Below are 10,913 nucleotides of genomic sequence, written 5' to 3' on the forward strand. Positions count from 1 at the left end.
TATTTTAATATTTTAAATATTATGTATGTCAATCACATTTAAAATAATTGAATATACATGAAGTAATTTTATTTTATTAATACATATTAATAATCTTAAAATAAATGTAATGATTTTAAGCCTTTCTTATAAAAACATCACTAAAATGTATTGACCCTTGTTTTTTTTTTCTATTTTATTAGGCGTTCCTCTTTGAAAAGGCTGCCCACTCAGTCCCCCATAACGCAGCCATGCGTCTCAGCATCATCCCCATCATCGACGTTTTCGCCCGCCGCTCCTTCACATCCGCCGGCCTCCGCCCCGAAACCATCGCCGTCAACTCCGAAACCACCATCCATTGTTGGCTTCCAAACACCCTTTCCCTCCCCTCACCCAAAAACCCTGACCCCCGAGTCTCAAAACCCTTTCTCCTTCTCCTCCACGGCTTCGGTCCCGTGAGCACATGGCAGTGGCGATTTCAAGTGCGCGTCCTCTCGCGCCACTTCGATCTGATCGTGCCGGATCTCGTCTTCTTCGGCGAATCGACAACGACATCGCCGGAGCGGTCCGAGGAGTTTCAGGCGGCAGCGATGATGGCACTTCTGAAGGCACTGGGGATCTCCGGCGAACGGATCGCGGGGGTGTTGGGGACCAGTTATGGGGGATTTGTAGCGTATCATTTGGCGAGGATGTTGGGGGATGGATGGATGGGGAAAGTAGTGATTGCGAGCTCGGATGTGGGGAAGAATGAGGAGGATGATAGGGCTATGGTGGAGAGAGTTGGGGGAATTGAGAACGTAAGTGAAATTATGCTGCCGAGAACTACGGTGGCTCTACGGAAGCTGTTGAAACTTTCGATTCGCCGGCCGCCGCGGTTCTTGCCGGAATTTATTCTCCGGGATGTGCTCCAGGTTAGTTAGTACGGTAATTAGTTAATTACCAGCCAATCTTTCATTTTGGAGGATTTCCTATCTATTTAATACCTATATTTTTTACATTTATTTATATAATGTTTAAATCACATTTTTAAAATATTTTTTCTTTAAATAAATTGATATTAATAATTTAATACCATTTTTTACAATTTTAATATTATATAAGAAAACATTAACATATTTTTTTTTTCTTTTTTTCTTGTATTTTGACTTTACAAGACTTTTGGGCCAATTAAGACATTCAAATATACATAAACTATTTAAGACTCAAATTCAAAACCTCTTAGATGGTAACTAAATATCTCAAACAACATATCAAGATGAGCTAGGTTACTTCGTATGTTTATTAGTTTTCTTTAGCACTTTTCCGAGCGAATTAGTGTCAAGGTTATGAAATTCTTTTTTTAACCCCGTCGGGCTTAGCTGGGTTGGTGGCCAAGCGTGCATGGTTGGGAACCTCCCAACCCACATTCGATTCCCCTTTCAAGCTGCTCAATTCCTTAAGTGCAGAGAAAATAAGTGGGTGGTTCGACACCTGTGGGGTTGGTTGCCGCTAGGATCGTCGAGAGATTAGTTATTCCGCAAAGCGCCTACTCTATAACGGTGACAACGAGTAATTAATCCCGTTACAAAAAAAAAAAATCATTTTTTTTAAATTTTAATTATTTTTTTTTTTAAATGATGGATGTGGAGAATAAATTTAACTTAAGCGATATTTAAAATTTAATAATTACATTTACCAGCTTTGTTCAATGAATTTACTTTCATAGAAGTCTGAATGAACTTTTCTAGAAGGACACATTGCAAACGATTACTGTGCGACAAGCGTGATAGCATTTGCTGGTAGGTGTAGTTTTTTTTTTTTTTTTTTTTTTAAATGCTGGTAGGTGTAGTTAAGGGTGATGAAATTTATTGATAGGTCCAGCAATTTTTCTGGAGCCTGCTTGAAATTCTCTAGAACATTTAGCCAGTTTAAATTAATTTTATAAATTATGATTTTGCACATTTTTTTATATATAATTAGCTTAAATTTAAAATTAATTTGAATTTATTTGAGAAATCTATCATTTTCAAGTCCGCTTATAATATACAACAATATCAAATTTTATTCTACTGATGAGGTGGCTATATAATACTATTTTTTTTATTATATGTCAAATTCTTATTTAAATTAAATAAAATTCATTTTAAATATTTTAATCAATTTTTTTAGGTCTATTTCTATCATGTTCTAATATAGGTCGGATAATATATCTACTCTCCAAATCATTAATGAAAGTTTGCTATTTATTTATTTTTAATATATCTTAATGAGCTGAAATATACAATATAAAATATACATATAATGAATTATAAATATACAGTGAAAATAATATCAATTATACATATTAAATGAATTTTAAAATTTATATTATTATTATTCCGCTTAAAATTTATGTCTAGATTATATAATTAAAATTAAGTACATAACCCCATATAACTAGATTTATTATTCTGTGCGGAGTCAGTATGTGTCCGGAGTTCAATAAAAATGCGTCACATTACCTCAACAAGCGCGGTATATTTTTGAGATAATATGGCGCATTTTTATTGATCTCCGAACATATCCTGACTCCGCACATGATACTGACGTAATCGAACGGTTTTTCCTGCGGCTGTCTGTACAGATTAATCTCTCCATAAACCAAGGCTCCTAAATGTCTAACTCCACCTACCAGAATTAATTCATATTCACATTTAGGTTTAGGATGTCATTCCTATTTATTAGTATTTAATATCTGACTGCAGTCTAGTTATAGCTGTAGTTGATGATCATTACTTCACTTGGCTAAAAAAAAAACTAATAAAAATGTTCACGTCTATTCTATGTCAATTTATATGTCATTGGCAGAGTAGATGGATGATGGGGAGTAGACATTGGCAAATAGATTTGTGATTCACCTTGGAACAAGCTAGATAAATGCTCTCGTGCTTAATTTGATGTGCTAGTGAGTTAAATTTGAGTTAATTTCTTTTAATTTTTTTATTATAATTTAATCAATTAGAATAAATTACATATACATCACATATGCAAGACTGGAATCCAAGACCTCTTAGTTGATAGCCAAAACTCCACCAACTAGGGCTGTCAATTTCGGGTCACGGGTCGGGTTCGAGTCGAACACAGAACTATTCAGGTCAACTCGAATCCGACCTGCTTTGGGTTTGGGTCAACTGACACGACCCGAAATCAGGATGTCGGATGCGTAAAACAACAGGATGTCAGAGGCCTGATGCCGGGAGATGGGATGCCGGGCATTCGCATCGCCTTGCGGGACAGCTGGACGCGGGCACATGGGCACGCAATCAAGCTACAAGCGTGGCACGCATCGACGGACGACACGCGGCGACGCGGGCAAGTGGGGCAGGGGCGAGCGCGGTCATGCAGGCAGCTCGATCACGTGGGCAGGCGCAGATGCGAGGTGTGATTGGCTCTGGCAAACGGCGGTCACGCAGGCAGGCGCTGACACGAGGCGTGATTGGCTCGGATAGACGGTGGTCACACAGGCAGCACGGTCAGCTGGTCATTTCCGATTTTTCGGGTCAACCCAAATTTGACCCGATTTTTTAAACGGGTCGAAAACTCTAACCCGACCCGATTCGGATTCGGGTCAACCGGTATGATAATTTATTTAATATAATAAATTCAATAATGTAAGTATAAAATTATTTAAAAATTTTAAAATTTTCTTTGATTTATATAATAAAATATACCTATTTGATTTGAATTATTTTCTCTTCTATAATAAATAATCATAAAATTAAACTCGAGCTTATGCTAGCGCTAGATTTATGAGGCAAACTTAAGCTTAGCGATGTCAATATTTGACACAACTCAAATCCCGACTCGAAAAATTTTGGGTATGGGTCAACCTGTTTATCAAACGGGTAGGCTCGGGTTTAGAAATGAGACCTTTTTTTTAAAATTGGGTCGGGTTCGGATTGACCCGGCAACCCAAAAAACAATTGGAAATTCACCTGGTCCAGTGGTCTCCCCTAGCCCACTAACATACAGCACATTGAGCCCAAATGCCCAGCCCAATCGGATATTACGGTGCCGCCTAACCTCGGCCCTACCGCCCTAGCCCGCCTATGCCTAGTCTCCTTCACCGCTCGCGCGGCACACGGTCGTGACAGCACGCGGCACGTGCCTCATCGCTCTTCAGACGCCAGCCTCATAGTCAGAGCCCTCACCTAACGTGACGCACGGCAGTCGGAATGTGCCTTGCCACTCGCCTGTGGCTAGACATTAGCCTAGCAGACTGCAGCTGCTTGCCAGACGCCAGCCTCACCAGTCGTTGCTATCCAATCGACGTGTGCCCTTGAATTCGAAACAAAGCGTGTTGGTAGGTTGTGTTGGGTCAGCCCAGTTACCTGTGTGGGTCAAGTTCAGGTTGGAAAACCTGACCCATTTGTAAAACCAGGTCGGGTTAGGATCAACCTGTTTAAACAAGGGTCAATCTGAGTTCGACCCGAACTCGACTCGCGGACCCGTTTTGACACCTCTACTCAAGCTCCAGTGTAGATGGGTTGAAATGGATTCACCAAATCTACACTGTTGGGATATTTAGGTCAATTAAGACAAACTCATACACACATAACACACACAAGCTTTAAACTCAAAATCTCTTGGTTGATAACTAAAGCTTCGAACAAACATATCAAGATGAGCTGCATGTCTACACCTTATTTATTTCATAATCTAGATGTGTTTGAGTGATCTTTCAATTGTATATTTCTCTTATGTTAAGATTAACTCATCTTGACAACATCTTGTTAATTGATAAACAGGATGTTTGGGATTATGCACAAACAATAGTCTTTCAATTTTTTGTGCCACTCTAATGAAATGAAATTAATGCACGTCTTTTTTTGAAAAAATAAAAATTTGAATTTTTGTTTGATTTGGTGTATGGTAGCAAAATAAGTAATTACAAAAATTATAATTTGTGTGTTTTATTTGGGTCGCATATCTTTAAAATTTTCAAGTTCATTTATTTCAAATAATCCTTGCAAGTAAATATATTTCAAATTGCATTATTTATTTAAAAAAGAATTTAAACAACAAAATAGTTATAGCCATTCAGACAAATATTTTGTTTGAAAATAATGTGCTAATTTTAATTGTTTGACAGATTTTGAGGCATTTGTGTCATACTTTAAAACTATGGGAGAGAGTTATAGAGTATAGCTTGCGGCGTCATACTAATGTTTCTCAAAATCAATTTGGATTCATGCCAGGCAGGTCTACTATGGATGCCATTCATTTATTGAGAGATTTGATGGAGAAGTATAGAGAGAATAAGGAGGATCTACATATGATTTTATTGATTTAGAAAAAAACATATGATAAAGTTTTAAGAGAAGTGCTATGGAGAGTTCTACATAATAAAGGGGTTCATAATGCTTATATTCATGTCATTAAGGATATATATACAGGAGCTGTTACTTTTGTTCAAACACAAGGTGGTTTGACAAAAAAAAAATCCTATTTCAATTGGATTAAATTAAGGATCAGTCTTAAGCCCAGATCCTTTTGCTTTAGTCATGAATGTTCTCACTAGACACCTGCAAGAGGTTGTACAATGGGGTATGCTTTTTGCTAATGATATTTTTCTTATTGATAAAACTAGAGATGGAGTAATTGAAGGTTAACTTGAATTATGGAGGTCAACTTTAAAGTCTAAAGGCTTTCATTTGAGTATATCTAAAACTAAATATATGGAGTATAATTTTAATAATAATAGATCTAGTGGGGGGATAATGATTTTGGCAATCAAGTCATTAAATTTAATAAGAGCACACGTTTTAGATATCTTGGATCGATTGTTCAGAGTGATGATTAAATAGATGGGGATATTATTAGTATAATTCAAGTTGGATATTTGAAGTGGAGGAATGCCTCGGGCTTGTTATGTGATAGAAAAATCTCTCTCAAACTTAAGGAAAAATTATATATGATGGTTGTGCGACCTACAATGTTTTATGGTGCAGAATATTGACCATTAAAAGAGAAGCATAATATTAAGTTAAGTGTTGCATATATGAGGATGCTCACTTGGATGAGTGGCTTTACTATTAAAGACTGGATACGAAACGAGCATATATATGAAAAGGTTGGAGTAGCTCCAGTGGAAGATAAGATTAGAGAGAGTCTCCTTAGATTGTTTGTTCACATAAAACAGTAGTCTTTTGATGACCCGATTAGGAAAGTAGATGTATTAGATTTGACTTATATTAAGAAAGGTATAGGTAGACCTAAAAAGACTTGGTTAGAAAGTATTAGAAATGACCTTTCTTTATTAGATTTAGATGAGAATTTGACTCTTAACATAATACAATGGAGAAAAAGGATTCATGTAGCCGACCCCACATAGTAGGATAAAGGCTTGGTTTTGTTGTTATTGCTGTGGCCTTAATATGCTTTGTGGTGCTGTGCCTGCTTTTATTAAGAGAATTAACTTTTAATATGTTTATTGCCTATTTAATCTGCTATACAGAGTTTAATTAATTAATTACTGAAATATATTGGAAATTCTCCACAGAATCTCTACACAGATAACTTGGAGCGAAAGATGGAGCTTATAAAGGGAGTTACACTAGGCAACAAAGATTTGTTTCAGCTAACGCCGCTTCAGCAGGTATTCAGAAAACTTTTTCATAACTCTTCTTAGTTCATCTTGACTGCCTTTTCATCTCGCAGGACGTTTTGATTGTCTGGGGAGATCAGGACAACATATTTCCGGTTAACAAGGCTTTCGAGCTCAAGAAGTAAGCTAATTGTTTTTGTTTTTCTTTGAGGGTATTTTGATACAAATTATATGAGGATAAGTTTGAAAATTTTTTGATTTATTTTGAGATTAGTGTTGCATCTTAAAAGTTTTAATATAACTATCTAGTTAAGATGGTTAAGATTAAATTAATTCAATAAATATCATTAAAATTTTTAAATAATCATATGAAATATTTGGGATCAATTGAACTTGTTGAAATAAAACACTTATATAAAAATATATTGATCAAATAAACATTAAGTTTATTTTTCATAACTAAGAAAATAGTAATATAACTTATATAATTAAACATTAATTAGCAGATTTGATAAGTATATATCTAATTTATAAACTTGTTAAAGCATTAAGTGGTCAAGATCATTATTATGTGCCAGAAAAATGTGGTAAAGTAAGAGTTTTAGGTGTTAGCTTGCTTGAAGATCTTGCACACACATAGCTAAAAGTGAGGAATACAGGTGACATTAACATTTTTACATAAAAAATATGATAAGAGAAAAATCATAGGATCTAACCTAAATAAAATAATTCATTATATAAGTAGAATTACTAAGGTCCATTATAACCCTTAGTGGGGCAATGTTGGTCAATCAACAGTGGTCAAATGACAACAGCCGAGCGATATTAGTTGAGTGGCGACGGTCATCGCGTGATAGAAATGGAACAATGAAAGTTGGACGAATTTGAATGGACTATAATGGCCAAGTGACGATGGTAGATGGTTCGAACAATGGTGATCGAATGATGGTAATAAAATGACAATTGTGTATGTTGATGATCATTAGCATCAAATTTCCGGTGGAGCTATGGAGTTTTTTTTATGTCTAAGATATCTTTAAATTTAAGTCTAAGGTCCTCTCATGAAGAGAATAGGAGTCTATATATAATATTTTTAGAGTTACATTTTAATTACATATAGCAAAAATCTTTTAACACTATTGAAATATTCATTTGAATCATTTGATCATAAACTATTCATTTAACATTTTAGTCCCTAAATCACCTCAGAATAGAATGATCTTGAACTCATTCAATTCATTTTGCCGAGATGCTTTATCTGAATATAAGTAAAACTCAAACAAAGCTAATCAACCTTGAATCTTCAATGCACGCAGTCTTAGGAAACATACAACTTGAGCTATTCCTAGTAGCAAAGCTTGAAGATAGTTTAGTGGATATGATCTTCAACCTCATGGTTAGGCTATTATATAAATTACATATAAATATATGTTGCAAACTATTAGATGATTCCACGTAAAACTTACTATCATCAAATTAATAATGAATCACACAAGTCATATTGGCTCATGATTTCATCATATATGATGATATGGCACACAAGGAAGCACTTAAAGGTCAGGTTGCCATTAAGAAATACCATGATAGTCTTCCTGATCTTGGAGGCAAATGTGGCATGGCCTTGATTAGGAGGCGCCAAAAGTTTTGGCGGCGACTATTGAGGATGATCTAATTAGTCCTCCCCTTGAAAGCCAAGTCTATACAGTTTGGAGATAGTGATAGAGGTGACACAGGAAAGTTATGGAGGTCATGGACGATGATTGAATCTATTCTCCCCCAGAGTCTAAGAATTTGTAGCTTGAAGACTTTAGTTGAGGCAATGCAAAAAAGTCATAGAGGCCGCTAAAGATGGCTAGATCTATATCTTCCCTAAAGGTGGAGATGACATGAGTTGGGGTTGGTTGGTGGGCGATGTGGCGTAGGAACATTGTAGAGGATACTAAAGATGATTAGATTAGTCTCATCTTAGAGTGATGGCGATGATTGAGATTTAGCCGATAGGTCAAGGAGAAGATTGCAGGTACCCATGATCCTCTTTTCTATAGGTGGTGATGACATAGGCTTCGTTTAGGACGACTTTCTTGTTGCTTCTTAAAATAGCTTTTAGTACAAAAATTAAAATCTTTGTACTAGAAAGCTGCTTTAAGAAGCAGTAAAAAAACCGTCTCAAACAAAACCATAATCTAAAGTTGATAGCTATGGAAGTTATTAACCTGACTATATGCAGTGAGGACAATACCTCTTATTGATATATTTAGTAATCTTTTTTTTAAAAAAAATTGGATAAATTTATTGAAATTATTAACCTGATTTACTTTCTTCTTCTTTTACAAAATTTGGATAAATTTAGTGATCAAAATCAATCTGATGCAAATGCAGGAAACTTGGAGAGAAGGCAAAATTGGAGATCTTGAAGAACACCGGCCATGTTCCTCAAATAGAAGATCCAGATCTGTTCAATAAGGTCCTTCTTGGCTTCTTATTAGGGGCTCCCAATTCATCAGTGTGACTACTTGCGCAAGATTATTCGTAGCATATAATTTATATTGCACTTTATTACCTTTGAATCATAAAATATTTATGAAATAAATTTAAAAATAATTAGATTTATTTTGAGATCAATGTTATATATGAATAATTTGTGTTATATTAATCTCAAAGTAAATTTAATGATTTTTAGTCTATCTTGTATTAGAAAATCTTGATATAATTTTTTTTTTCAAATTTTTATTAGAATGTTTTGTGTTATTTCATGAAAATGACATTAAGGATTATTTGTTTGGTGGTTAAACTCACTTAAGTGCCGAATTATGTATTTTTTTGTATAATAGCTTATTATTATGACAAAAAATTAAAAATAAGACTATTAATTATATATTAATATTTTTCATAATAACGATGTTAAAAATTTATTACATGGTGTTAAAAAATAAAGATAGATTTTTGTAAAAAGTTATTGTTTATCTATTATTATAAAATTCATTCCATGAAGTGCAAAATTTAAGTTGGAATATTTTTAAATTAAATTTTTATTTCAATAAATTTATAGTTGAAACGAATATTTTGGTGAGATAAATTCAATAATATAACGAGTATTTTGATATAAGTCAAAACGGGCTCAAATCGAGCATTAAAACGGAAAGTTTTATGTTCAAATCAATTAACACAACCTACATCATTTTTCACATAGAAGGGAATTTGTAACAACAACATCAGGCTTTTATCGCTTTACGTGGGATAGGTTATATGAATCTTTTTTTCTTTATTTAGTTCTAATAAAGAAATATCATTTCTAATATTTTTTAATCAAGTCTTTGTAAGTCTATATCTATCTTTTTTAATAAAAGTCAAATCTAATACATCTACTCTCCTAACCGGGTCATCAGAAGACGTCATATGGGATAGGTTTTAAGGCTTTATTATCATAGGTGGACAACATTGATAGAACAATGTTACTTATCTAAACTATCAAATGGGCCATTTTTCATCCAAATTGCAAATAGGCTGCATTTCTTAGAAGATTATCTTTCTCAAAAGAAGAAGACCCCTTGAGCTAAACCACTTAAAAAAAAGGCTTATACCCTACACTTTTAGGGTTTGTTTGGGACGGCTTTCTTACTGCTTATTACAGCAACTTTCAAGTACAAAAATTAAAATTTTTGTACTAGAAAGCTGCTTTAAGAAGTATTAAGAAAGTTGTCCCAAACGAAGCAATAGTCTTGAGAAGCAGTAAGAAAGTCATCCCAAATGAAGCCTTAGACTTCGTTTGGGACGGCTTTTTTCTTGCTTCTTAAAACAGTTTTCTAGTACAAATATTAAAATCTTTGTACTAAAAAGCTGCTTTAAGAAGCAGTAAAAAAACCGTCCCAAACGAAGCCTTAATATTTTTTTTGTTTGCCATGAAACTTGCTTGCATATCTAGTTTTGGACGGAAGTTCTTTTACATAGGTAAATATTAAGAGCATTATTTTAATCTTACTAGAGAATAGCCAATCAAGTATCAATTAGGTCATCATCATTTTTTTTTTCCCTTATGACTGACCACTTGGATCAAAACAGGTACCTGACTCGAATGATCAATTTGAATCTAGCACATTTAATAAACGGGTTAAAAATATGGACCTGAATTAGACCAGGTACTAACTCTAACCAACCTGAAAACTTGTTTTAATTAAAATATATTTTTATTAAGATTGTTAATCATATTTTTTAGATTAATTAATCAAAAATAAGAAGATTATACCGACAAGTAAAAAAATTTAAGGAAATAAAAATTGAACTGATTATTTTGGAGTCAAAATTGGGTTGGGTCAACCAGAACTAAACCCAGTAAATAGGTTGGAATGCGTGGCCAGAATCCAACCTGTTA

At 34.3% G+C, this 10,913-nt stretch overlaps 1 protein-coding gene across 1 annotated transcript; it reads left to right on the forward strand.

The window, feature by feature from the left end:
- Window positions 1-165: 165 nt before the first annotated feature.
- Window positions 166-9,297, forward strand: LOC110104967 (lipase 1). The gene is made up of 4 exons (XM_020834283.2): window positions 166-890; window positions 6,500-6,595; window positions 6,658-6,725; window positions 8,924-9,297. The coding sequence occupies exons 1-4, from the start codon at window positions 231-233 to the stop codon at window positions 9,051-9,053; spliced, it is 954 nt and encodes a 317-aa protein (XP_020689942.1). The 5' UTR covers window positions 166-230; the 3' UTR covers window positions 9,054-9,297.
- The last annotated feature ends 1,616 nt before the right edge of the window (window positions 9,298-10,913 follow it).

This window comes from Dendrobium catenatum, unplaced genomic scaffold, assembly GCF_001605985.2.
Source record: "Dendrobium catenatum unplaced genomic scaffold, ASM160598v2 fragScaff_scaffold_390, whole genome shotgun sequence".
In the NCBI taxonomy this organism is placed as follows: Eukaryota; Viridiplantae; Streptophyta; class Magnoliopsida; order Asparagales; family Orchidaceae; genus Dendrobium; species Dendrobium catenatum.

What these genes read in the sequence shown, in the direction of transcription:
- LOC110104967 (XM_020834283.2), top strand. Translation starts at nt 231, where the DNA reads ATGCGTCTCAGCATCATCCCCATCATCGACGTTTTCGCCCGCCGCTCC. An exon ending in TTCTCCGGGATGTGCTCCAG is followed by an intron (nt 891 to 6,499) that starts GTTAGTTAGTAC and finishes AATTCTCCACAG; the next exon opens with AATCTCTACACAGATAACTT. An exon ending in AGCTAACGCCGCTTCAGCAG is followed by an intron (nt 6,596 to 6,657) that starts GTATTCAGAAAA and finishes TTCATCTCGCAG; the next exon opens with GACGTTTTGATTGTCTGGGG.